The sequence below is a fragment of the Candida oxycetoniae genome (genome assembly GCF_023343755.2).
Source record: "Candida oxycetoniae strain CBS 10844 chromosome Unknown scaffold2, whole genome shotgun sequence".
NCBI classification, from domain to species: domain Eukaryota; kingdom Fungi; phylum Ascomycota; class Pichiomycetes; order Serinales; family Debaryomycetaceae; genus Lodderomyces; species Lodderomyces oxycetoniae.
Window position 1 is genome coordinate 61627 of NW_026055369.1, and position 27947 is coordinate 89573.

Here is a 27947-nt window from a genome sequence, read left to right on the forward strand (position 1 = left end):
ATATCTCAGTAAAGTGAAATATTAAGAGACTCACAGTAAATTGCACAAAAATGGCAGAAAGCAAAATATAATCTTTAATAGATGATGAATTGAAATCAAACTGTTTTATAGCAAAAGTAACCAAGAAGGATATTGAGTATAGGATCCAACATAAAATTACCTGGTTTTTTGGTTTCTTTACCAACCTAAAGATCATTAAGGCGCAAACCGAACTGAATATGGAAAATATAGGAGAAAACGCTCCAACATATAGTGGTACATTTTCCTCATGGGAGAATATCTTTGCAAGAAACCCCAGACATCCATAAAATGTTGCTACAAGCGAACTAAATGTAAGCAACAGCAATGTCCCTACCTCATAGTAAATCCAACGTCTCTTTGCACACAATTCCGCTATATCAATACCATAATCGAGTAAAAATGCCTCTCTCTTGGATAAGATCTCCTCTTTTGTCAGCATTATCGACTCAATAATTATTATAAAACAAGAAAAGCATATACCAAGAAAAAAAACAAAAAAACAAAAAAAAACTTGTAGACATTTCTATTGGCGAATTGATTGGTTCAATGTTTCGCTCCAGTTTTTTTTAGTTGTAAGAATGTCAAAGACTGTACCTATTATCCATTAGCAATGTTATAGCTGAATGTGGAACTCTACAAAGACTTTTAAACTGAGAACTCTACAGACTTTTACTCTACAGACTTTTACTCTACAGACTTTTACTCTACAGACTTTTACTCTACAGACTTTTACTCTACAGACTTTTACTCTACAGACTTTTACTCTACAGACTTTTACTCTACAAAGACTTTTAGACTGAGAGTTGCTTCATGGTTCTTCTCCACTTGACTCAATAAGCAAATGATTTTTTTTAGTTACCTTGGCATTTAAACAGTATCCATGTAAAATGTCGCACATTTTTTTCCCTCTATATATAACCCCTTTTAAGGTACCTCTAGATTCTCATAGTGTCTCATTTTATCTTGCGACATTATCTCCTACGTTAATGTCTCCCCAATAGTAAGCCCAGTTCCTGAGCAACCTTGAGTGACTAATTTATTAGGGGGTCTATTGAACTGGCCAGATTCGCTATATATAATTTTGCTAATAGCAAGCATTATATAAAATTGACCAGCTTCTATACCTTTTTCTCTCTCATCTTTAGATATGAGTTATCGTTCTAGAGACTCTAATCTTTGGAATATGTTGAAGCACGGTACGGTGAGAGCAGAATCAGAAGATGCTGATGCTGATAAGAGACTAGTAGGTGCTGATGATAAGAGACTAGTAGGTGCTGATGGCGATGGCGATGGCGTTGGCGATGGTGTTGGCGTTGCAGCTAATCTAGATGAAAGTGGCTCCGATGACTCCGATTCAGACGAAGACGTTGCCGAAAGCAAGCCATTGTTGAGAACGACATCGACTATGACCGAGTCGGAGTTTTCACCTGATGAAAAGAAAGAAAAGCCAGAGTTTATGGATTTAGAAGCTAATCCATTGAAGCCAAATGCAACTAATGGAACCCATAGGAAACGTTCAAATTTGAAAAGAAGGATTTTTTATTCTTTAGTACCTGCAATTTGTATTATTTGGCTACTTTGCAGTTTCTACAATCCTAAACACGGGTTTAATTGCAATAAAGTTGAGGTATTCCAGAACCCAGAAGTTTTCTTTAAAGCAATTTTAGACGTGGATGATGGCACGGTACAACATCCTCTGACCTTTTATAGAAATCTGTTGAATTTTGTTGAAACCGTTTTCGAATATGGAGAAGAAGCTAACAAGGCTAAAGAAATCCAAGAAGTTGCTAATCCATTTGTTCCAAGTCCAAGATATGGTAAACCTGTTTATAAAACTATTTTGCTTGATCGCCACTCATTTGGCAATTCATATGGACATCCCAAAATTGTCAAGTTTACAATTCCTCAAAATGTTACGTTCAACGCAGTTGTCTTGAATTTGTTAACCGAAATTGATGGAATTCAACACGATAGACTAGCTAATATTTTTGTCAATGGTGTTCAAATCTGGAGATCGTCAACAATCGAACCTAGCGGAGAAAAAGTTTTTAGTATTGTGAATAAGGATGTTTCAAAGTATGCTAAATTATTTGAAGGAAAAGATAACGAACTTTTATTTGAATTGAATAACATTGTTGATGATCATTATACCGGTGCTATCAATATTACGTTGGGTGCAGAGTTTTTCCATTTTGACCCAAAGCATCATCTTCAAGGGCACGCCGAAATTTCCCATATGAAGGGACATCATGGGAAAGAAGAGGAGCAGTATGGTTCTGGTTTGGTTTCCGACTCAGACTCAGACTCAGGCTCAGGCTCAGACTCAGACTCAGATGTAGAGGATAATGAGAGAGAAAGTCATAATAGAGAAGATAAGGAGCATGATAAACCACCTCACGGTAAACCACCTCATGATAAACCACCTCACGGTAAACCACCTCATCACAAACCACCACACCATGAGCCACCTCATGGTAAACCACCACACCATGAGCCACCTCACCATGAACCACCTCACCATGAACCACCTCACCATGAGCCACCTCACCATGAGCCACCACACCATGAACCACCTCACGGTAAACCACCACATCACAAACCACCTCACCATGAGCCACCTCATGGTAAACCACCACATCACAAACCACCTCACCATGAGCCACCTCACCATGAACCACCTCATGGTAAACCACCACATCACAAACCACCTTTCCACAAAGATCTCCGTCTTTTCAAGATTATGAGACCTGCGGATTCTATTCACGCATTAACCACTGCTGAGAAGGGTCACGCTCCGGTTGATTATCTTTCATCCAGTAGACTCAAGGTCAAGTTACCAACAGTTGCTAAAAATACAACTCGTTTACAACTTTCGGTCTTCACTTCGGGAAATGCGGGAGAAACGTTTTGGTACAATAATGTTGTTGATGAATACAAAAACATCTTTAAAGAAGAAGGAAATGAGTTTATTGGTAAGGGCCCCTTAAGATTGGTTAATGTTTACTTCAATGGCCAGAAAATTGCATCACAAACACCTGAACCTGTTATATTTACTGGAGGTATTTCGCCGGCATTATGGTCACCTGTTGTTTCCAATTCAGCTTTTGATGTTCCATCTATTGATCTTGATGTTACTCCACTATTACCATTCCTTTGGGAACACCAAAGTCCCGGTGACCAGTTTTTGGAAATCGAAGTAAGCAATGGATTAGGTGAAGTTGGTTTATCAAACACCACTGCGGTCAACGAGAACTGGATTACGTCTGCTAACTTGTTGGGTTTCCAACATCCAGACGTTGTTGACTCTTCTGGTACTTTAATCAATGTTGACCATTCAAATAGAGCCCATGTTTTCCCTATTGCGATTCCATTTTCTCATTCTTTTCAACAGATTGTTAATGGTATTTTCAGCGCCCAGCTCATTAGTAATTTGAGCTTTACTTTGAGGAACAACAAGACTTTGAACACAACGTTTAGTTCATATTCCAAGGGTGAGATATCAAATATACAGCATTACGCATTCGACGGTAATGTTCAAGCTCTTGTTCATGTTGGACATTCCTCCAGCTCGATTTTGATTCAGGACAATGATATTCCAGCATATCCGCAAAGCAGGAACTGTCACAAGAGGATACCAGAAAACATCATTCATTCAGTAAATACATCATTGAGCTATCCATTAGTATTGAAAACAAATACGGTGAAAAAGGAGGTTGGAAACGATGCTCAGTATGATATTGAGTATGATGTAAAAATTGTCAATGTTAAAGACTTGAGTATGAACTTTGACGTTGGCTTTGGTGATATTAATGTGAAGAGCATTCAAAATGGTACATCGAAATACTTTCTTTCTAGCGAAGGAAATCATGGATTTGGTAGCTTAACCTCGAGATACAAGAATAGAGTTAGTTTTGGCGAAAACTTTAGAAGGGGATTTAGAAGAAGAGTGGATGCTGTGAATGGGACAATTGTTGATGAGAGGTTAGATTTCGGTCCAGATAAAACCTGTAATCCTAACCGTCATCACTATAAATCCGGACACCATGATGATGGGTCGGATAAGCACCGTGCCAAAGGTGGTAGACATCATCCTAAATCAACACACCACAATCAACTAAGTAAAACCCAAAGGGAAAATCATCCTCAAGCTTTATTCCATATGTATAGGCATATGATTTTAGGAAACAACCTTATTCATAAAGGGGAAAGTGCCATTGATGTTATTAAGTCAGGTTTATGGAAGGATGATCCTGTAGAGTTGGCTTATCAATTGTCCCCAACTCTTTTTATCAATGAGAGAATTGAGTCAATCATAAATTCAAAGAACGTCAATGCTGAAGAATAGAAGGATGCTATTGTATGATTCTTGGGTATAGTAAGACTACTGCGTAACTTGCATTTTTGACAAGTGAGATATTTGGACTGGATTCTTTATATATATATATATATATTACTATATTTGTTATTGTTTAAGCTAATCAAGCCAGTAATATGGTTTGATTTTTTAGTTTTCGTTTTTTTAATTTCACTCTAGCCAAAACCAGCCCACTCAATAGAGAAACATAATGGCACTTCATCCTCAAACAACTCCTCAATAAATGCATCATCAACAACAACAGTATCCGCACTCTCTCCTACTCTATCTTTACTTTCACCTTGCTTACCCCTCTTTTCTCGAAACCCCATAATAATCATATTTTTCTTCACTGCAGTAGCTAATCTACCACCAGTAATAATATCATACATATCAGCAAACTCAAACTTGACAATAGAATACGAATGAAACCGTAATGGATCGCCAGGGTATAATACCAAATCGCCACCAAACCTCAATCCGGGGTTAATGTAAAAACCTTGTTTTTGCAAGAAATCATAATACTTAAAATCCCTAATGAGTTTAGCAAGTGGCATTCTTGATGCGGGGTTTTTGAGGTAGGCTTGTAAATATTGTTTTACATCAATCTCAAATGATTTTGCCAACTCATAATCTCGATCTATATCTGTGTTTGGTGTAGTTATCATCAGATCCACAATATTATTGCTTTTATTTTGCTCCGCCATGATTTTTCTTGATTTGGCACTTCTATAAGATAACTGGTCTATTAGCACAGCAACGTCATGCTTTAGCAACCATAGTGTTTCCCATACGTTCAATTTCAAGGGAACGGATAGAAACAAATTCTGCTGTGGGAACTGCGGTAGTGTTCCTATAAGTAATCCTAAAATGTGATAATTATTCCGAAGTTTTTTAATGTCATCAAGGTTGAATAGTAAAACTTCGGGATTGTAATTGGGGCTAACTACCGGTAGTTGGATTTTCTCGCATTTTTTTCCTTCTCCTGAAACAACAGTTAACGCAGCAGTGGTTATAGCATCTTCCATTACTTACCCTCCTTCAAAACTAGCTGAGTCTTTTCATCGATTCATATCGTTTCGATGCTTTTGATGGAATTTTTTTTTTTTTTGGTTCCAAAAGCTACCAAGTGTTCATTTTCTTTTTGCAGCCATTAATTAAATAGTACAACTTATTTTACACGGTTAGATAGATACATAGATATATACAAATAACAAACAGATTATCATTACTATTGAGTGACCAAACAGATTATCATTCCTATTGAATGAATTTACTCAAATCGTGCATAACCATTCCGGAAATTGCAGCTGATATAAGTGTAGTAATACCACCGCAAAATAAGGAAGACATGATACTTGAAGTAATATCTTTTGTTCTCGAGTTATTGGTTAGGGTATTCAAGACACCCAATGTAATTCCCAAACTACCCAAGTTGGCAAATCCACAACATGCATAAGTTGCGATCAACTTACCTCTAGAAGACATCTCATTATATGGAGCACTTGTCATTAGTAAATTGTAAGCGACGTATTCATTTTGAATAAATTTATAGGCAATGAGTTTTGTTACTATTAAAATTTCGTTCCTTGGCGTACCTAGCAAGAATCCAATGGGGTAGAACAAGTACGACAACATCAATTCTAATGTCAACTGGTGGATATTCCAGTAGTTACCAAACCATGTCAAGATACCGTTGCACAAGGCAACAAGGCCAATGATACACATACACTGAATCATCATTGTCCCCGCAATTCTCAAACCTAATGTAGCACCATCAGAAAACGCTTGCAAAACATTATGTGGCTTATTCTTCTCATCCGATTCGGCTTGTTCGCATTTAGGAATCATGACTTTCCCACTTGATACAGGTATTTCAGTTTCAGGATACCTCAATTTTGATACTGCTAAAGAAGCAGGTATCGACATAACACAGGAACTTACCAATGCCTGTGGACTTAAACCCAATCCAATGTAACCAACTAAAACAGCGCCAGATATAGTGGAAAAGCCAGATGTCATGATTTGATGTAATTCGGCTTTCGTCAAGTACGGCATCAAGTCCTTAATCAAAATCGCAGATTCTCCAATGCCAATAAATGGGGAAGCTGCCGCAGTCATTGCTTCAGCACCCGATACTCTCAATGTCCAAAAAAAGAAAAAGGCAAATTTCCTAATGGCCCATTGAATAACTCCAAAATAATACCAAATATGAACAAATGCAACAAAGAATGCCACTGCTGGTAAAACAGTGAAAAAGAAGTAAGGAAAATGAGCAATCTCTTGATTCAATAAAAATGCAACACCATCTTTACTAAAGCCCAATAGTTCTCTAGCCAATGTTGAAATAAAATTGAAAATATCATAACCACATTTTGTTCTCAATACAAAAATGGCAACAATAAATTGCATTAATAACCCACCAATAACTGTATTCCATTGAATCTTACTTGGATTCTTCGAAGTTACAAACAACCCAAATACAGCAACAATACAACCAAAAAAAGAAACGGCACGATCTTTTCTCTTGGAAAATTCAGTTTCCGCTGGAATAAACGTACCCAATAGTACAACTGAGATAAGTATAGCTGCTCCTGCAAGTAATCTTTGATACCTCTGCTTCAATACTTTTATGTATATGAAATCTGTCGCATAATCCCATACTAGTTTGGCATACTTTAATATCCAGTTTAATATTCTACAATAGAATGTGATTAGTCTAACCATAATCATACCCCAGATTACTGTGGGAATTAACCATTGGTGTCTGTGTTTTTCTTGTATGACTATTGATAACCACCATGAGGTAAAGAAACAACCTAAAAAGATGTGAAATGCTATTTTATACCACGGAAATCTGATTTTCATGCGTTGCCAAAATGATAAATGTGGTGTGACAGCACCATCATTGCTGTTATATTCACTGTTCCCACCACCACCACCACCACCACCACCACTTGTTGATTCCTTAGAGAGTTCACGAATAGTAACCTGATCTTGTTCACCAAAAGGGAGCTTTTCTTTATTCATTTCCAAATCAATTTTTGCAGGTCTATTATACATATCTTTAGTCTTTTCAACTAGTTCGGAATCACTCACTGCTTCAATAATTGAGGCAGTTGACGATATATTGTTTGGCTCAGCGTGTTGGAGCTGGTGAGCTTGTGGGGTAGACATTATCTATTCTTCTCCTTTTCTTAGTTTTTTTTTTTTTGGCTTTTATGGTTGATGTAATATCAGAATTTTACCAGTTAGTGGACTGATTGAAGGTAAGATTTAATATTATGCGTTAACAAGTAATATGACATGGACGGCTAAGTAGTATCAGCCATCTACAGAAAGAAAAAGAGAAAAGGAGAAAAGAGAGAAAAGAGAGAAGGAGAGAAGGAGAAAAGGAGAAAAGAGAAAGATACACAATGAATAAAGATGCCTTCTCATCAGACGATAAGAAAAGGTGTTTTTAATCTCATCTTGTATCAATTTTTTGATGCCCATACATAATTTGCCAGAAAAAGAAAAGGAAGAAAAGGAAAGTGAAAAATTTTTTTACCAAGCGATTGCCCTTGTATAGCTAAGAGATAAAAAGTTTAACCTAATGACACAAAACCGCAATGTTTTTCCATAAAAGAAATTACGGATAAAAAATTTCAACGGGTGTTGCAGAGATATTCCGAAGACAAGGTAAGATATTGATCCGGTAACGTTAGAAAATGTTGATCCCATACCTAAATATTAGATCACCATACGGTGATTGACTTATCCTCCCATCACAAGTTTCACAAGTTTCACAAGTCCGTGAAGACCCCCGGTACTAAATTTGCTTTTTCTGGAGAGGCTAAGACCTTTCAAGCCTCTTCTTTATATAGTAAACGTTCTTTTTCTTAAATATCTGTGCGCCGCTTGAAAAAAAAAATCATGTTTGGCGTTATTTCACAGATAAGAGCCCGCCCCCGTTTCCTTTTGACAACACCAAGAAAGTAATGAAACTAAAAAAGCTAATAAACTAATGAAACCAAGGAAAAAGAAAAAGGAATTTTTTGATACGAGGCAGATGGGAAAGTTTGTTCCATTTTACATCAAGGCAACAAAGGAAGGGGAAAAAAATTGTTTACCAAGGAAGAAAGAGACTTAGTTACCAAGGAAAAAAGAGACTTAGTTACCAAGGAAGAAAAGAAAGTCAGTTTACCCCGTTTGTTTTGCAGATGAGGAAATGAGATAACATACGCCTCGTTTCAAATTGGTCTTTTTGCTAGAGGGATTGGCGATAGCCATCGGGGCTTGTTTCCCATGATATATGTATATAGAGAGAGAAAAATACATAGATAGATACATAGATAGAGATACATAGATATTATAATATATATAGCGAGATGTTGCGGTTGATTACTCAAGCTAGTGGTGGCAGCTAGTGTGCTCGATAGTGTCGATCAGCCCTGGACAAGGCCTCGGTAGCACGACTAATAAAATTACTCTTTCCCATTTCGCTGCACACGAGCACTAAAATATAGTCACGTGATTATAATTGAAGTTTAGTGTTGGTGGCAGTCAGTGCAGTGTTTCTCCACTATCGAGCAGAGCGATAGTGTTATTATCGGGCAGAGCGGTAGTGTTATTATCGGGCAGGGCGATAGTGTTATTATCGGGCAGAGCGGTAGTGTTATAAAGTATTTCTCCACTATCTCGCTCTGCTCAATAGTGTTGCTCCCTAGTGACTAATTCAGTTTACAAACAATCAAAAATGATATATCATTTATTTATTGAAAATACAAAAAACAACTAAAGATGCTCTATTTCTCTCTTTTCTTCAATTTTTTTCTCCTATTTGTCTTCGTCACTGGCCTCATTCCTATATTTGTCCCTATTTTCAACCATATGCTTTGAATCTATAATATTTCCAATACCCATCAACGTTTTTGATAAAGCTTCCGTTGTACCAATAATTGGTCTAATTATTATAACAGGTGAGCTTTTCAATACAGTGATCAATGTATCTTGAACTGTTTCCTTACTTTCTAACTCCTTTACTAAATTAGTTAGTTGCTTTTGGGTCACTTTGAAATTTTTGCCCAACGATTTATAAGCTGATATCAAGCCTTGTTGAATTGATGTTGGTTGATTAGAGTATAAACTAATCATTTTTTCTCGATACTCCACCTCCTCCTCCTCCTCCTCCTCCTCCTCTTCTTCTTCTTCTTCTTCATCTTCCCCTTCTTCTTGTTCTTCCCCTCCTAATACATCATCATCATCGATAGCATACACATCGAATGCGACATCTTCTTCTTCTTCTTCTTCTTCTTCTTCTTCTTCTTCTTTCCCTTCTTCTTTCCCTTCTTCTTCTTCCCTTTCGTCTTTTTCTTCTCTTTTTTTGTTACTTTTACTTCCCTGTAAAATCTTATCAATATTGGTTTCACGATTGCCATTATTTGGAGGAGCCAATATGAAAATTGATTTGCTTAAAAGCTCCTTGTTGATACCACTAATTGAATCGTACTCATCATCTAACTCAATATTAGAATACAACTTTTCTCCAACATATTTGTTCCTTTCTTCATACTTTGATGCGGCTTTACTCAATATCTCCGAACTGATCAATATATTGTTAGTAAAGTCGGTACCATCTCCCACCTCAAATGATTTGTCAGATGCATCAGAACTTCTTCTAGATTGTTTAGGGACTCTTGCAGAAGAACCTTCACCACCTAATAGTTCTTCGCCTTGTTCCAAAAGAACTTGTGTACCGGAAGCTAGTTTCACACCCATATTAATAAGTTCGTAACCTGTAGTTTTGGCAAATGATTTTGTTCCCTTTTGAAGACTTCTCCAAAACCTACCATCCTTCTTATACTCCTTTTTGGAGATAACAACCAAGTTTCTGAATCCACTCCCAATGTTCACCACAGACCGAAGGGCGGAAACTCCCGAGATAATACCCAATACCTGTGTCAGCTGAAAGATAGGAGCCCACGTTGTACCCAATCCAAGTCCCAATTCAGAAAGCCCCAAAAGCCCATACAACTGAACACTTGGTAACGTTATACTTGATCCATCAAGGACAAAGAAATTGGCAAATTCAGCAGATTTCCCCGATCTTAATCCGACATAATCTACTTTTTTAGGTTTGTAATCAACTTTCAACTTTACTGGATCCATATTGAATTTTTGTATGTACAATATTTCATCGGGAGGTAGTTCAAATCTAGTATCCTTGAAATCAAAAAAACGAGTCAAAAAATCCAAAGTATCTTGATCAATGTGTAATCGCAATGGCAAAACAGATGCTTTGATTATAGCTTCGGTGGCCACCAATGACGGTTGAGGCCTCACATTCAAAATATTGATTTTGAACATACTGGTTCCAACTTCTCTCTCACCAAGAATATTCATATACGAAAGAAATTTGTTCCAAGTCGATGTAGGCACATTATCATATACATCAATTGTTCCTAAACTTACCTCGACCAAATTCAACAACTCGAATTTCATTTCAGGATCAGTTTTGTCGCGTCGTGGATCTCGAGTGGAGTAAACAACTACCCCAATATCAATATTCTTCAAATCTGCTAAAACTTTATGGTCCACGGACCTTCTAAGCTTTAAGTTCTTGTAGTTTCTTCCATTTTGTATATTCGCCTCCATTTTCTCGTCATCCTTAGCTTCTTCATTCTGCATTCGCAAATTAATACTCTTTGTTAAATCCGACCCATTGGCAACTTTTGGAGCACTTACATGTATGGATTGGAAAAGTGTTTCCTCAATCATTGACGACTTCCTTTCTTCGATGGGGGGTTTATCTGAGAAGGACGCAGATTGGACAGAAACCTCATCAACGTGTTTATGTTTATGGTTATTTTGCTTCAACTCAATGTTTTTTACAACCTTTCGTATAGCCTTCCTAGTATCTTTCCAATCATACCCATCATGCAAATAAAATTTCACTTTAGATAGATTCACATTGATCTTGAGCGGGTCCACTTTCTTATCACTAGAAATTATAGAGTCGAATCCATCAAAATGCTCTTCTTGAAATTCTAACGATTCTTCCTGTAATTGACTTTCATTGACAAAACTATCGCTCTCAATATTCAAATCGATTAGCGCTTCGCTAATATCCGTGTACATTTCATCATTCAAATCTTTTAGTATGTCGACTTCCTCCGAAACATTCACCCTGATTTTATCCTTGTCATCAAAATCATAAGGTAACTTGAGGTCATTCACCAACTGAAGAAATGTGTTTGTGGAATCGGCGCACAAATCTAATTGGATATCGTCAGCATTAATCTTCAAATCTATAATGGACAAGCTATCTCTGATACCCAACTCTTGATTTCTTTTTCTAACCTCTTCCACGTTTGTATTAAAAGTAAGCCCAACATGCGCCACATTGATAATTCCAATTTGTAAATACCCCATGTCCAAAATATAATCAACATGAGCAGTTTCAGGATCTTGCATAGTATTAGATTGAGCACTACTTCCATTAGTAGTAGCTGCTGTCAAGTTCTTAACATCGTCAATTAATAAAATCGCAATTTCCCGAAATGAGCTTTTGATATAAAACTGATTAGCAGCAAAAACAAAATCCATATTACCTTTTGACACTGTCAAAACACTCTTGCATTCGAGTCTACCCGGAGAAAGACCAATCATACAATTGTATAAAGTAATCCTAACATCAAATCTACTGGTTGTTTTCACAGGGTCCACAGTTTGGGGAGCGGTTTTGTCTATCAATTCTTCTTCAACAGCCTCAATTATTGACTCGTCTTTACCAAGAAATGTTAGCCAGAGGGTATAATACTCAAGTAAAAAATCATGACATGTTACTTCAAGTGTGGATATCCTCTCAGCCAACTTAAATTTGACCAAAATCAAAGGCAAAAGGGGTGGAGAAGGAGGAGAAGGAGATGATGAAGAAGAAGAAGAACTAGCTGGTAATTTTTTCTTGTACCTGGAAAGTAAATGCTCTGTAATTGAATCTTTTGAGCGAATTATATCCAATGAATGGAATGAACCAAGAATTTCCTGGTTCAACTTGAAAAAATTAATACCGCTAATCTCAACTTTGGCATCTCCAAACTTGGGTAATACCTCCTTCAATCTAATGTGAATTCTTTGAAGCATGATACTGAAGCTAGCAGTGTTGAGTCTAGTTGTTGTTGTTATTGATGATGTTGTTGTTGATGATATAGCTCCATGCGGGTAACCGCTGGGACCAAGCCCAATCCTTCTTTCCCTTCGTACATTTCGAATCGATGAGGACACATAAGATGACGAGTGATTGATCTTTACTTGTTTTTGATTCCTGGATGAAGTTGAGGAAGGAGAAGAAGAAAATGATGATGATGATGATGATGATGATGATGCCGTTGTTGTTGCCAGAGTACCTTCATTCAAGAACTCCAATATTTCATGTACAATGCTTTGTGTCTTCTTGATCATGATCTTCGATTCTTCTACAGAAGCCGTATAGCTGATATCCTGAATGTTTAAAGTCATATTCGCAGTCATTCGCATGGCGCGTGGAGTGATATAAATACGACTAGGATTGCTTGGTGCAGGTTGCACAAGTGCTGTGAAATCTTTCAGCGTAAATCTCAAAACAATATCATTTATACTAAGGATATTGTCAACTCTTTCTCCTTTGATAATTCCATTACATGTGATGGCAGGTATCAGCATTTCATTCTTGTTTGAATCATATTGCACCGGCAAAATGCGCATATTGAAAATAAAATCATCAGCCATGGCAACGCTGATTCCTATGGAAGCAGTTTGGAAAATAAGTTGGCTTCTTTGTGAGATATTTTGTTTTTGCATTTGCTGACGGGACCCACCTCGTTGACTTTGAAACTCACTCAAAGCATTTTTGAATTTTGTAAACTCGGTTATGGCTAGGTTAGCTTCAACTAGGAATTTTGTAATATTAGCCAAACCCTTTGCATTAAACTGGAATTGTGCCGTTTTAGCGAATAAAAATGTCAATTCCAATTCTGAATCCTCCTCGGCCTTTTGAAATACCTCAAATCTAAAATCCGCTTTTGAGAAAGAGCTAGATCCTGTGGCATTGGACAGAACACTATTGGGCGAAGCGGACCTCTGGGAACGACCTGCATCCCCTGGACTTTCAAAATAAAGAACTTTTGTTATTTGACCTTTGCTTCCATGGTCAATTGAAATTTTCTCTACTCCACCGAATAACAATAATTCGTTTTTGTGCTTCATATTGATATTCTCAAACAGAATAGTGGTCCCTTCTGTGCTTGAAAACTCGCCAGTCGCATTTATCGAAGACTCTGTGCTGAGGTTGAGACTACTTATTGATATTTTATTTAATAGTGGCTCATTATCGTCAGTTTCGGGATCAGTGTCAGTGTCAGTGTCATCAGACAATTTCCCATCAACTAAGTCATCTTCTTTTGAGTATTGGGGGAACTTTTCATTTTTGAGAGGCTGTTTTGAAGAAGAAGGAGAAGAAGCCATTGGTTTTTTGAGCTGCTGATATTTGATTTTCAATGTTCGAGTAAATCCAGCAAATATAGACACTAAAGTCGGTGTGATCAGGGTGGAGGCCAAATTTATTCTATCAATTTCTGCTTCCAAATTGTTAATGTTCTGTAAGCCTTCAAATGCAATATCGCAATTGTTAATATGGAGAATAGTGGGAGGTACATATTTCAGCTCATTGTGGCTTTGTTTATTGTCGATGGGACCTTCCGAAGCAGTGGGTTTTGGGAATGACTGCGAGGTGGCACTCATGTAGATAGAACTGGCTTCTTCATGGGTAAATACCATGCTATTCATCAAAGATTCTTCTCCGTAACCATCATTATCAAGAAGAAGAAGAAGAAGAAGAAGAAGAAGAAGAAGAAGAAGAAGAAGAAGAAGTGCTTCTGCTTCTTCTTCCATCTCTTTCTTCTGCTCTTCCTCTTCTTTCTCCTCACTAGGAGAGTCTCTACCTGTCCCCTTGCTTCCCACATTCACTATTGGTCTCAATGTCTTTAATTGAACACCTTGAATACTAATGGTTCGCGTTCCATTCACCGTATTTATAAATACTTCATCAACTTCAAGTAGCAAATCGGTCAGTTCAGTAACCAATTTCAAAGACAAGTTGGATATATGTATCTGTATTCTCAGGAGAGCCATTTCGACTGCCTTTTGCATAACACTTCCCAAAGTCGATGATTTATTTGATACAGTCGAGCTTCGCCTTCTTGCGGTGTTTGAAGAAGGCTGTGCTATTAGTTCATCGTCGTCGGTATCACTATCGCTGTCAACAACACCATCATCCTTCCTTTCTTCATTAGTCTCCAACATTATCGTATTTGCCAAATCTGCGGTACTTTGCGCTAACAGGAACTGCGACAGACTTTGAGAGATTTCCTTGTCGAAATCAGGCGACACCACTACTTGTGCATTTTTGATGTCGACTCTAACTCCACTGATACCAGAAACAGTTGTCAATTCCAAAGAGCCCAATTTGCCAAAGCGTAAGTTACATCCTGGAAGTTTCCCCAATTTTTCTGGATCAATAGTGACATCCTTCAATGTTATATTGTTCAAAGATACTTCTTCAAGATTGGGTAAATCCACCTCAGAAAAAAGGGAAAGCTGGTTCAATACGTATAGTAGAAGCCGCTTTTGGATATTTTGGGGGATCCATTGGGGACTCATTGAATGCTCATATAAATTTTATGCTATCGATGCTAGAAGGGGGGGGCACAAAAACAAAATGCAAATAATAGCTGGATTGTATAACCTAGGTGAATCTATAGGGCACAACCGTGAACAAGTCTAATGATATAACGTCAACAAAACCAAAAATGCAATCAAACCTTATCACTAAGGGTAACAGCCTTATCACTAGGGGCAACAGCCTTATCACTAGGGGCAACAGCCTTATCACTAGGGGTAACAGCCTTATCACTAGGGGTAACAGCCTTATCACTAGGGGTAACAGTTTTACCAATCTAGGGCAACAGCTTTATCAATCTAGGTGTAACAACTTTATCACTAGGGGCGACAGCCTTATTAATCTAGGGCAACAACCTTATCACTAGGGGCTATAGCTTTAAGTCAACAAAATTATCCATAAAAGAGCTACCAGCCTAGCTCTCTCTCCTTTCTTCAACACTCTATATGCCAATAAACTGCTGCTAGAACTATTTCAAACAGTAATACCTTAACCCTCTTGATATAAATTACTCATTGATAAATCAACTTTTCGTGACGTAGTCGACCCACAGTATTATGTAATGTAAGAATGCGCGCGAAAAAATGTTTTCCAAATTGATTCAAGGATGATAAGGAGAGGGATAAGGATGATAAGGAGAGGGATAAGGGTGGATAAGAAGAGGGATAAGGGTGGATAAGGGTGGATAAGGATGAATAGAGATAAGAATATACAATGATTGATATAAAGGGCAATTTTGGGGGCTCTTTTAAGAAGATATACCAAATGGTGTTTGCTTCCAATCTTGATCTTGATCAAACAAAAAGATTCTTTTCTCAATCTTTTGTAATTTTTTGTTATAATCTATATCGATATCCTTTCCATCTATATCGATATCCTTTCCATCTATATCGATATCCTTTCCATCTATATCGATATCCTTTCCATCTATATCGATATCCTTTCCATCTATATCGATATCCTTTCCATCTATATCGATATCCTTTCCATCTATATCGGTATCCTGTTTCCTTTTTCTTGGATTCTCCTCGGCTAATAGCTCATCTAGTGAAGGTGGTAGTTTGAAATTTTGCCTTGTTTTCTCTAGAGCTTCCCATTCTTTAGCTCGTTGACAAACTTGTTCAATCAAGTTTTTCCCGTAGATTGGTTCATTATTCTTGATAATATTGGACAATAGTAAGAATAATTTTGTGCTCGGCATCGGCGTGTATTCCTTTAACAACTCAATCTTGTCTATCAAGAAATCAACAACTTGTTTAGTAACTGGCAAAAGTTCCTTTGATGTGAGAATATATTCAACTAACTCGGGTAACCATTCTGCTAGCTGCGCTGTTTCCTCTTGAGACAATTGTAAAGCAAATCCTAGTCTTTTAAATACTCGCTTATTGACATTGCTTAGAGGCTTACCATCAATCAAATCAACAATTTTCTTGAAAAGTTTAATATTAAACTGTAATCCAAAAAGATCAAATAATGGCTTGTACAATTTTTGAAATAACGGATTATACTTGATATTCTTGCTCTTTAGTTTATCACGGGGGTATATTATAACAAACTTTCTAATCATGAGTTCTGCCAAAAGATCAGCATCACGAAGATTGAGTTTTTGTAAATTTTCAAGGCAATTCTGTATGGAGCTTGCGTCACTGTTATCCTTAGCAACTAGCGGTGAGTTAAGATCAACTTTTCTAGTCTTTTTATACAATTTCAAATTGTCATAAACCAGAAACTGCACTATTAAATGCTCGTAATCAACAATTCTCCAATTGACAACTTCGCTATATACGTCGATTTCTCCATCTCCATCAAAATTGGTCTTTTGTAAGAAATTTCCACTATTGACATGGCACCAATAATGATCATATAGCCAATTCAAGGCTCGTTTGCAACCAATTCTGAGCATCTCCAAAGTGGGCAAACTCTCATGGGTTCCCATATGTCTCAATTCTACAAAAAAAGAAGGTAAATCCAACTGTTTGGCCAATAATTGCATTGGTACAGCAAAGCTAGATTGCTGGAAAGGATCCAACAAGCCATTTACAAATCTAATCAATGCCATAGTATACGATAATTGTAAAACATTTGGGTCCATATTTGGACTTTCTTCATCAGTAATTAGCGTCGACGTCAATATTGATGTAGCTTCGATCCCATGCGGTAGCCTCCCCCTGGTCATAAAAACTTTTACTCTCTCAATAGCATCCTTACGATGATCCTGCTTCTCGTCAAAGTCGTAAAACCAATTCTTCAACTGCGAAAGATCCTTCTCCGATCTATATGTTACTACAACAGGGCGTGATTTCATTTACATTTACATTTACATTACTCCTTTTATTCTTATTCTGTTTTTTTTTTTTTTGGCCCATTATTTTTTTCAATCAAACCCGTGAGAGAGGACAAGATGTATCTAGAGAAGATAACTACTCGTGGTTAACCATTCAACTAACAAACTCAATTTGATTGGCAAAAGTAATTGTTGGTTGCATAATGGTTGCTCTATATAAACATGAAGACTGGGAATATGTATCCCTTCTTCACATGAAAATGTCATCTCGTCTTATCTTTATCACCTCTCATCTCATCTCATCTCATCTCATCTCATCTCATCTCTCTTGTACCAAAAAAAGTAAAAGAAATTTTACTTACTGAGTAGTTCTTAAAATGGTAATTAAGTCACATTAAATTCCGTTACTACATCTTCTTTAAATTCCGTTACTACTTGTCCTTTAAATTCCGTTACTACTTGTTCTTTAAATTCTGTTACTACTTGTTCTTCCCGCTGTACATTTGCCCCTCCTTCCCTCCCCTCACGTTTCAGCTTAGCCTAGTAGTATGGAGTTAACGATGTGTTTTTTTTATTGTTAACTCCGGTTGGTCTGGAAGAAAAGGGAAAAAAAAAACTGATTTGCGGGGGAAGAAAAAGGAAGAATAAATTTGTCACAGTCTCTCTCTAACAGTGTGAGTATATATAGATATATACATATATATATATATATATATACGCATTAAGGTTATTGTTAGTGGGCGCGTCTTGATTTGTATTGTGTGAGAGTCGTTCAGTTTGTATAGTGTGAGAGTCGTTCTATTTAGGCAAGATGATTGAAATGTTAACTAAGGAAGAAAATCCGCTACCAGATTTTGAAGAAGCATTAAGAGTTATCAAGATAGATGATACTCATTATGTAGGGGCTCACCCATTGCGGCTCCCAGTATCTGCAGGAAGAGGTGTTTATGGAGGTCATATGATTGCGCAATCGTTGCTAGTGGGTATCGAGTCATCGCGAATTAGTGAAACTGGAGAATATATGGTTCCTGATTCTTTTCATTTATATTTCATAAATGCAGGAAACTGGAAGTGCCCCATGGAGTATACCATAACAAATCTATATGACGATGGGTTAATTAGCAAAAAATACATCATTGCTTCGCAGCGTGGTAAAAACAGAACAACTTGTTTAGTAACTTTGCGGAAAGCGGGTACCAAGACTTTACACTCACACTCACACTCACACTCCTTTGATGAAAGTATACCTCCACCGGCACTACAAGCAAAGTACCCGAATCCAGACGAGTTACATCAAATACAGCATACGGATTTTGTAAGAAATGCTGTTGGCGACGAATTCTTTGATCATAAATTATGTCCCGAAGAGAATAAGATGGCATTTTCCGATAGATGGGTTACTGTCTTTTCCGGGTTAACAAATATCCCTGAACCGGGCTCTCTGCGTGAGAAAATAATCGATATCTACCCTGATGCTCTTGGCGAGCTCCACGAAGTTGAAAAGGATATCCTTCGACCAAAAGATTCTCAATCTATAAAGAACCCTATTTTCAATTTTATTGGTTTGGCTGATATCTCGGATTCCGCATTCATAACTACAATTGCACGTGTCTTGCATTTACCGTGGACTCCCTCTTTGGAAAGGGATGAAACTTATGATGCTACTTCAGATGCTACGTATATTGCAAGATCAACACTAAATGCAATACATATTTTCCATTACAATGCCATGTCGTTGGACCACCACATATATTTCCACAACGATGAATACGAGCCGACTGATGGATCAGCGTTTGATGTTTGTAAAGATTGGCTTGCATTTACTTATCAAATGAAGAGATTGAGTAATAATCGATTGGTTGCACGCGGTTTCATATTCAACGAAAACAAAAAGTGCATTGCAACAGTTGTACAAGAAGGCTTAACCATTATGTTTGATGGTATTGGAAGCACAGCTAATAAAGCTCATTTGTAGCAACCCACCAACGTTTGTAGCAACCACCCACATTTTTTACACGCTTCTTTTACTTTTATAAATAGATATAATAGATACACATATGTGAAATACATATGTGTGTCTTGTTGTTCAAGAAAGTGGCAGTGGCAGCTAGTGTCGATGATGGCTAGTCGCCCTGCTTGACAGTGTGCTCCACTATCTCCCTCTGCTTGATAATGTCATTAGTCAGTGTGCTCCACTATCTCGCTCTGTTTGATAATGGTTTTTTTCGTTCCACAGAAAGCGGACTTCTTATCTCGTAAAATATTTTCCGTTACCCTTTTCTGTTCCTGTCTTTTGTTTCCGCCTTTCCTGTTTCGGTTACTGTTTCTGTTTTTTTTTTCCGTTGGAATTTTTAAATCCTCGGTAAAACTTTTTGGCTACAAAACACAAAACCGTTTATATGGTATATATATATGAAATGCTTTTCGATATCGGGATCAAAACTCAAACTCATTCTACAAAACTTTTTTGCCTTCCTTTTTTTACTGGTTCTTTGGTGTAGGTTTGTTTAGGTGTGTTTGGAGCTACTAGTTACAAGAGAAATGGATAAATTAAAGAAAGAAGTTTACAATGAGGATAATCCAGTTGCCAAGATGGAGGCCAAGGCTTCTGTTAGATTTATTAGGGATGAGGGCAATAAAGTGATATATGAAGGCGTATACCCTGTTGAGCCATTTAGAGAAGATGCTAGAGGCACGTATGGAGGAGATTTCATAACCCAGGGTTTAAACGCATGTTGGGAATCAGTAGGAAGAGGCACTTTTCAACCACACTCATTGCATTCATATTTTGTCAAGCCAGGATCAGTTGAAAGTAATTTGAGATGGGAAATTTTGAAAATTAGTGATAGCAGGAATTTTTCCAACAGATTGGCATTGGCTTATCAAATACATACAAATCAATTGGTCTTCACATTGCAAGCGTCATTCACAAAGGAAAACGATTTGAATAAAAAGGAAGAAGATTATCTCAAATTATTATCATCAGGTGGTGAAATTAAGGCAATTCCCTTCCACTTTAAAAGAAGTCCCAATAAAAGGTTTTTTAAATATAAAGATCAGATCGATGACCTTATGTACTTTGAGCACACCAATAACAATATAGCCCATGCTGTGCCATTGGAAATATTTCAGTATACCAAGAACTTCAATATGAAAGATGCGGGAAACGAGGAGCTTGCCCTTTTTGTCAAAGTACTAGATGACTACAGTTTGGGTAAAGATCAAACAAGACAGAGTTTTCTTGGCTTGGCTTTTGAATCGGATGCCTTGTGGTTAGCAACACTTGTGAAGGCTATTGGTTTACCCTTGGGAGCAGACGACAAGGATTTTTTCCGAGTAAGCTTAGACCATTCTTTATATTTCCATGACTTGAATTTCGATTCAAGTAAATGGTTATATTTGGATTATAGATTTTTAAGCATGGGGAACAATAGGATTTTAGCAGTGGTCAATTTTTATACGTTAGAAGGTAAGGCAATTGCTACTGCCGTCCAAGAAGCTTATGGGTTTTTACCAAAGCAGATGATTGAACGGTCTCGTAAGTTGCATGAAAAGTATAATTCTGCAAGAAATGAAGTAACTGAAAGTGCTAAATTGTAAGTGAAAAAAAAGACAGCTACTAAACTATAAGTGAAAAACAAGATAGCTGCTAAATTATAAGTGAAAAACAAGATAGCTACTTAGTTGAAAGTAATGGAATAGCAATTGCGATAGGTAATTTAATCAATTTGCTTTCTTTAATTTTTGCTTTCTTTATTTAAAATATTATAGAAGACCCAATTAATAGAGTAAATGAAAAATGAAAAAAAAATGCTCGCGCAAATCACCCAATTTTTGAGTTGTGATTCTTGTCCAACAAGAGCTAGTCCTTGTGGCAAAAAAACTGGGTTTTGTACCTACAAGACTTGGTTTCAATTATATGGAACTTGTTTGAAGTTTGACTGTTACCGTTACCTTCTCTTTTCTCTTCTTTTCAATAAACCGAGGAAATTTTTTTCGCTCTCCACAAAACGGCAGAGAGGCAGAGGAAAAAAAAAAAATGGGTTAATCAACATGGATTATTTCTGATATCAGAACCAACATTAATCTGTTAGAGATAAAAGGTTCACTTGGAAATAAATGCCAGTACCCAAAACCAGGAAAGAGTATCCGCCAGTAGATATTAAAGCCCTATTTGATGTTCAAGAAACGGGGTCTCACACATATGTTGGGGTCAAGCCACTAAGCAAGCCAAGTAAACAGAGTAGAGGTGCATATGGAGGTAATATTGCAGCACAAGCAGTCTTGGTAGGTATTCGATCCTCGCCACCTGGATTCACGCCAAATTCATTGCATTCATACTTTATCCGACCAGTCAGTGATGCGTTGCCGGTGACCTGGAAAGTAGAGGAAATATCCAATGGTCGGACTTTTGTTAATCGATCGATTCACGGTTTGCAAAATGGCGTGGTTGTTTATACAGCAAATATATCGTTAACTTTGCACAATTCAACTAACCGTTCCGGTCATCGGGATAGGAGCTTATTAAACTTTAGCCCGCCACCAACGGAAACCATGAAACAGGAAACAGAGGATTTGCCGACATATTACTTTATTGAATCGTCATTTGTTTATCAAAAGATATATCCGTTTCAAAATGATGACAAGAGCGTATCGTTTTTAGTACGATTGGGAATAACCGATGATGCTAAGTACAATAGACCCTTGATCAACAGTGATGAGCAGTTTAAATATGTAGGGGTAACCGTTTTCACCGATTGGATTGCACTTGATCTATTGTTGCCACATTTGGATATTGACATCAGACCCAAATTCCAAGCTTCTATTGACCATTGTGTATACTATCATGAGGATGATTTTATACTTGACCAATGGTTTATCTATGTTTTGAGATTGAATTGGGTTGGTAACGATCGCGCTTTGGTTACTGGTGATATATACACTATGGACAAAAGACACATCATAACGGTGGTGCAGGAAAGATTATTCGTTACTAGTGCAAAAATATAAAAGTTACATTACTTGCATATTAAAGATTGAATTCTTATAGTATTTAAATTTCTATCAATAGAATAAAATAATTGATATAATAATAACTGATATAATAGTAACTGATATAATAATCATGTAAAAAGGTTTAAATATATGTATCCCATTTATTTTTGGCGAAAAACAGATTATTTTTGTACTCTTTTCTCCTTTTGGAATTTTACAGCGGAAAAGACAGAAAAACACAAAAATGTAGTTGGGATGTGAAAAGTCGTTCAGTATCCATTGATTCAATTGTAGGTTTCTTTTGGGTGTTTCTTTTTTGGGTATTTCTTTTTCGGGTGTTTCTTTTATTAGGTGTTTCTTTTATTAGGTGTTTCCTCGTTATAGCAATAATTCGTTTAAACTTTCTTACTCTTTCTGTCACACTCTCACGTGATGAGGAATGAAATCGTAGGACTCTTTTGTGGAAAAAATATGGAATTTACTATAAAGTTTCTATGGCGTTTCATCGGCTGTAATGGTATTTTAAAACCGTGGTTTTGTATGGTTTTATTATATGCATATGTATATTTATCTCTGTACATATAAATATATATATAAATATATATATATATATATAATTTACATGTAATCGATATTTCAGCTTTCCATTCTACGGAGTCTCAAGACCCAAGTATTCACCTGATTTCGGCATGTCTAGTCAAAACATGGTAACAGCGCTGATTTCCAGACAGCCCCACCAACTTACTGAGGTGGATATAACTCGTGAGATTGATGTCGAGCAAATCTCCGAGTTTCAGTATCGTGGCATAAAGCCCTTGAAGAAACCATCTCAAACTCGTCGCGGGGTATATGGGGGAGCCCTATGTGCTCAAGCAGTACTTGTTGCTATCAGGTCTTCACCAGCCAAATTCAAACCACACTCGATTCACACTTTTTTTGTCAAAAAAGTAGATGAAAGTTCAGTGATTGATTGGAAAGTTGAGAAATTATTAGATGGTAAAACATTTGCAAATAGAAGCATACAAGGATTGCAAAACAATGAAGTTGTCTTTACAGCCAATATATCATTAACTACAAAAAACTCAACCAAGCCAAATAAAGACGGATCAATGCCATTTGGATTTCAAACGACTCCACAACCGGAATTGAAAAACTACGATTCCAGTAAATTAAAACCTTATGATAACACAAATCTTCATTTATCAGTAAGGTTTTTCCCAGAATATACTACCAGTGATGTCTACACCTATCTATCCAAGTACGGTGTTGACGGAGAAGAATATATAGCTCCAATACCACTGGAATATAAATATGTCGCATTTACATGGATAACAGATTGGATGAATTTGGAGACTTTGTTAGGAAATATGGGACACCCGGTTGATCCGTTGTTCAATGTGTCCTTAGACCATTCCGTATACTTTCATGATGATGATTTCGATGCTACAAAATGGATAGGCATGTGTTTACGTACAACTAGACTAAACCATAATAGAGCGATGCTTTTCTGTGACTTGTACAATGACAAGGGTGTACAAGTCGCAACCGTAGTTCAAGAACGTCTTTTTATTGGCGACTACAAGCCAAAGTTATAGACAAATACACATATTTATGGAATCTCATATGTCCAATCTAATCTCTTATACATCCAATCTCTTATACATCCAATCTCTTTTGTCATTTTACCTTTGTTGATTTCTCCGTCAATAATTTCCAAAACTCGGATTTATATTTTTCTCTCTTTCTTTTTTTTTTTCCGATGTTCCGTTTTGCGGGGTGTCGATTAACTAACCGAACCAGGGAATAACTAGAACCAAGTATTAAAAGCCATACTTTTACTTTGGTTATTTGCAAAAGACACAAGGTTCGTATTACAATAAGGTTGAAATTTGAGGATGATAGAAATAAACTACAAGCGAGGTGAGGTTGTTGACGTACAAGAGGAGTTTGGTGTTGTTGAAATTGGCAAGAATAAGTTTGTGGGAAAGAAACCATTAACAAAGCCACATGCCGATTCAAGAGGAGTATACGGTGGAAATCTTATTGGTCAAGCTTTGCTCGTGGCTATGAAATCGGTAGATCCGGAATTCAAACCGCATTCCTTGCATTCGTATTTTGTTAGAGCTGCGAGTCCAGAGCAGCCTGTTGAATGGCAAGTTGAAGAGATCTCGTCGGGGAAAAGTTTCTGCAATAGAACGGTTCGAGGTTTACAAAATGGGTCTTTTGTCTTTTTTGCAAACATCTCATTGACAAAGCGAAACTCATTTAGGGAAAGTATGCAAAAATATGAGGAACATCATGCTAAGATCCAACAAAAGGCTAAAGCTGAAGATGATAATGACGAAGAAGATGACGACGACGATGATGATGACAAAGGTCCTACAAAACCGTTTGGCTTTCAAACGCCTTCGCATAAATGGCTCAAAGAACGTGATATAAAGGAATTGCCAGTCTCAGCGATTGAGTCGAATTTGTTGTCATATTTCAAATTTTTCCCAGAATTTTTACATTTAGATTTATCAAAGTACGAAGACGAAATACCTGTGGCAGAAAGAAGATTGGCATTTTTGGTGAGATGGGGTATAGACGATGAACAAGGTTTTAACCAGCCATTGAAAAACGTTGATGAACAGTTTCAAGTAGTTGGTTTGGCCAATTTATCAGACGCATTGTTGTTAAATGTCCTATTGAGAGTGCTCAGAATTGAAGATGTACAGTTGACAGATTATCACAAAACATTTTTTGGCGTTAGTTTGGATCACATTTTGTACATTCATGATGACGATTTCGATGTAACTCAATGGATGGGATACTGTTTCAAAGCTATACGATTCAGTCATGATAGAATTATCATGGAAGGTGAATTATATAACCACAAAGGTACCCATATTGCAACAATCATCCAAGAAGGTCTCATCAAGTTTGAAGGAAAAGAAAAGGGTGCTAAGCTTTAGAAAAGGGTGCTAAGCTTTAGAAAAGGGTGCTAAGTTTTGGAAAAGGGTGCTAAGCTTTAGAAAAGGGTGCTAACCTTTGGAAAAAGGTGCTAAGCTTTGGAAAGGTGTTTGGTTGGTTCCTTTCTTTTTCAATTCTTTTTTAATCTTTCTTTTAGAGCAGTATTCATTTGACGTTAGCCATCGCTTTTACTTTAATTTGGTTAGCTTTCCGTTTTATGTAGGTTATTTATCTCTCATCGGGGGCCCGATATTGTACCTTGCACCGTTTGATACTATACGCGCGAGAAATTAATTTGAAAAATTATTGTACTAACTAACGATATTGCCGTATAACGTTACAGGTAAGTAAACCCCCGTGTGTGTGTGTGTGTGTGTGTGTGTGTGTGCTTTTCCTAAAGCAATGACAGAAGAGGACCTGCAGCCAGATTGGGGGCGGTTTAATGAGGGGACATTGAGTAACCTACTTGATCAACTTGATAGGATATATTCTTCCAATAATTTGCTTGTTCTCGATCCAGTACTATCGCCATTACTCAATCGACTAACATCTTTTCTGGTGATAAAGGAACACGGGAAATGTCAAAACGTAACATGGCTAGATGACGAGTCGGTTGTCATACCGGCTAATGTTTTATCGAAATATTCGAGTTTGGTCTTATTGATATCCGAGTCGATAGAGAACCTTGCAAAGGTTAAAAAGTGCATTCATGCAATCCAGAAGAACGTACATGCGTTGAAATATTATGTTATCGTTAAAGGTTTGACTAGATCTTTCTTATACCAAATCAATCAAGCATTCGATGGTATTAACGAGTTTGATAAAATTTTGAGCTTGCCCGATTTGTCCAAACCAATTGCCATAACATCAAAAATTAAAATATTCAGGTGGGCCAATGAGCCAATATATACAGATGGCACATTTATCACTGATTCTGGATACCTCGCAGGAATTGACGACTACTTTGAAAAACCTTTGAGACAAAACAACCAATTAACAGATGCCTTGGTGAAATTGCTATTTATGGGCATACATCATGGAGAAAAGCATCGTCATTTGTTTAAATTACGAAACGTATATGGAAAAGGAAACAACTCTGAGCTACTTATAAACATGTTGATGAAATCAAAAATCCCGAGCTTTTTGAATGAGCATATGTCACAGACCGAAATTGAATTCTACAAAGATAAACTACACAGTAACACAGATTTGGTTGTTCTAGAAAGAAATCTCGACTTTTTCCCTGTGCTTTTCAACCAGTTGAACTACCATGGTATTGTTGATGATATGTTTGGTATAAACTTTGAAAATATTGTCAAAATAGATAAAGAAGTGTCAAAGGATTTATCGCGTGATGAATTGTACAATCAAGACTTGAAGCACTTGAATTTTTCAACAGTTGGTGCAAGATTGAACAAACTTGCCAAATATATCAAACAGAGATTTGAAGACACGGGGCACAAAAATGACCCGAATATAAGCGAGATGAAGAACTTAGTTGCAACTTTGGGAACTCTATCGGTGCAGCAAGATTTGATAAAGAAGCATACAATTATTGGCGAGAGCATTGTTGGCATGGTTGAAGGTGAATATGAGAGGTTTTTGGCATTTCAAAATGATATCTTTGAAATGGATTATAAACTACAAATTTCCAAGCTAAAGTCCTTCATCAACGGCAACTATCCTATTGAAAATTTATGGACTATTCTCTTACTAATAGGGTATACCAATGATGGGATTTTGAATAAAGATATAGAAAAAATATCTATGGAGATGCAGGATAACTATGGGTTAGAAGCAGCTTTATCTTTGCAGAAGTTGATACATCTCAAATTGATAAGAGTGATCAATGACTCAAGTAATGACTTTTTTACGTCGCTTGGGTTGACTAGTCAGAAAAAGAAAATCGCAGTGCAACAGTCTAGCGAGGAAGATGACGGTGATATGGGGATAAGTGGGGGCAAAGACGTATTCAAGAGCAATTATACATTAATTAATAAATTTTGGAACCTACATCCATTACAGGAGGATGAGTTTGACACCAAAGAAAGTACTTTTGAGGCATCCGAAAGCAAGCAAGAACTGACATCTCTTATGAACTTATACCCAACACCATCATTCACCCTACCTGGAAACACGGTCCCCTTGATCTATCGATTGGTTGAATCTCTATATTTTCGGGACTTTTTGAAATATAAACCGACAAACAACATAAAGAGAAGGCCCAATTGGGATAATCTTGGACTAAATGCCATGTTTGCGGGAAAGATGGTGGATATGGATTTAGAGAATGCCAATGACGACAAGCTGAAATATTTGATTATTGTTGTAATTGGCGGCATCACCAGAAGCGAACTTACTTGTTTGAAATATTTAGAGGAAAGGTTCAAAAGAAAAGGGACACCAAAGGAAATTATAGTATTGACCAGTGGAATTATCAACCATCATAAGCTATGGCGGTATCTAGACCAATAGATCAAGATTCAGACAAGACAAAAAAGGCACCATTAAAGAGTCTAGAAAAAGGCACCCTCAAAGAGTCTAGAAAAAGGCACCCTCAAAGAGTCTAGAAAAAGGTATTGTCTTGGTGTCTCTTGGGAATAGAAAAAGGCACCCTCAAAGTGTCTCTAAGAGTCTCTCGGGAG

General features: G+C 37.0%; 8 protein-coding genes and 1 pseudogene across 9 annotated transcripts; 5 read left to right on the forward strand and 4 right to left on the reverse strand. All coding sequences in view use genetic code 12, as the record gives it.

Moving 5' to 3' along the window:
• Positions 1-1168: 1168 nt before the first annotated feature.
• PNG2 (Png2p) lies at positions 1169-4366 on the forward strand (the record flags this gene model as incomplete). The annotated part of the gene is made up of 1 exon (XM_049322439.1): positions 1169-4366. One exon carries the CDS (start codon positions 1169-1171, stop codon positions 4364-4366), a length of 3198 nt encoding a protein of 1065 aa, XP_049181466.1.
• A 185-nt stretch (positions 4367-4551) lies between these two features.
• Positions 4552-5403, reverse strand: KGF56_001328 (tRNA splicing endonuclease subunit; the record flags this gene model as incomplete). Its single annotated transcript, XM_049322440.1, has 1 exon — positions 4552-5403. One exon carries the CDS (start codon positions 5401-5403, stop codon positions 4552-4554), a length of 852 nt encoding a protein of 283 aa, XP_049181467.1.
• A 232-nt stretch (positions 5404-5635) lies between these two features.
• CNT (Cntp) lies at positions 5636-7552 on the reverse strand (the record flags this gene model as incomplete). Its single annotated transcript, XM_049322441.1, has 1 exon — positions 5636-7552. One exon carries the CDS (start codon positions 7550-7552, stop codon positions 5636-5638), a length of 1917 nt encoding a protein of 638 aa, XP_049181468.1.
• A 1641-nt stretch (positions 7553-9193) lies between these two features.
• On the reverse strand, positions 9194-15052 carry SPO72 (Spo72p; the record flags this gene model as incomplete). Its single annotated transcript, XM_049322443.1, has 1 exon — positions 9194-15052. One exon carries the CDS (start codon positions 15050-15052, stop codon positions 9194-9196), a length of 5859 nt encoding a protein of 1952 aa, XP_049181469.1.
• Positions 15053-15819: 767 nt separating this feature from the next.
• Positions 15820-17247, reverse strand: LAS1 (rRNA-processing protein; the record flags this gene model as incomplete). Its single annotated transcript, XM_049322444.1, has 1 exon — positions 15820-17247. The coding sequence occupies one exon, from the start codon at positions 17245-17247 to the stop codon at positions 15820-15822; it is 1428 nt and encodes a 475-aa protein (XP_049181470.1).
• Positions 17248-18166: 919 nt separating this feature from the next.
• On the forward strand, positions 18167-19330 carry KGF56_001332 (uncharacterized protein; the record flags this gene model as incomplete). Its single annotated transcript, XM_049322445.1, has 1 exon — positions 18167-19330. One exon carries the CDS (start codon positions 18167-18169, stop codon positions 19328-19330), a length of 1164 nt encoding a protein of 387 aa, XP_049181471.1.
• A 566-nt stretch (positions 19331-19896) lies between these two features.
• KGF56_001333 (uncharacterized protein) lies at positions 19897-20955 on the forward strand (the record flags this gene model as incomplete). The annotated part of the gene is made up of 1 exon (XM_049322446.1): positions 19897-20955. The coding sequence occupies one exon, from the start codon at positions 19897-19899 to the stop codon at positions 20953-20955; it is 1059 nt and encodes a 352-aa protein (XP_049181472.1).
• Positions 20956-21474: 519 nt separating this feature from the next.
• KGF56_001334 lies at positions 21475-25304 on the forward strand (annotated as a pseudogene). The gene is made up of 3 exons: positions 21475-22323; positions 23082-23859; positions 24253-25304. Coding segments are annotated over exons 1-3 (2679 nt in total).
• Positions 25305-25704: 400 nt separating this feature from the next.
• VPS33 (tethering complex ATP-binding subunit) lies at positions 25705-27777 on the forward strand (the record flags this gene model as incomplete). The annotated part of the gene is made up of 1 exon (XM_049322447.1): positions 25705-27777. One exon carries the CDS (start codon positions 25705-25707, stop codon positions 27775-27777), a length of 2073 nt encoding a protein of 690 aa, XP_049181473.1.
• Positions 27778-27947: the final 170 nt, after the last annotated feature.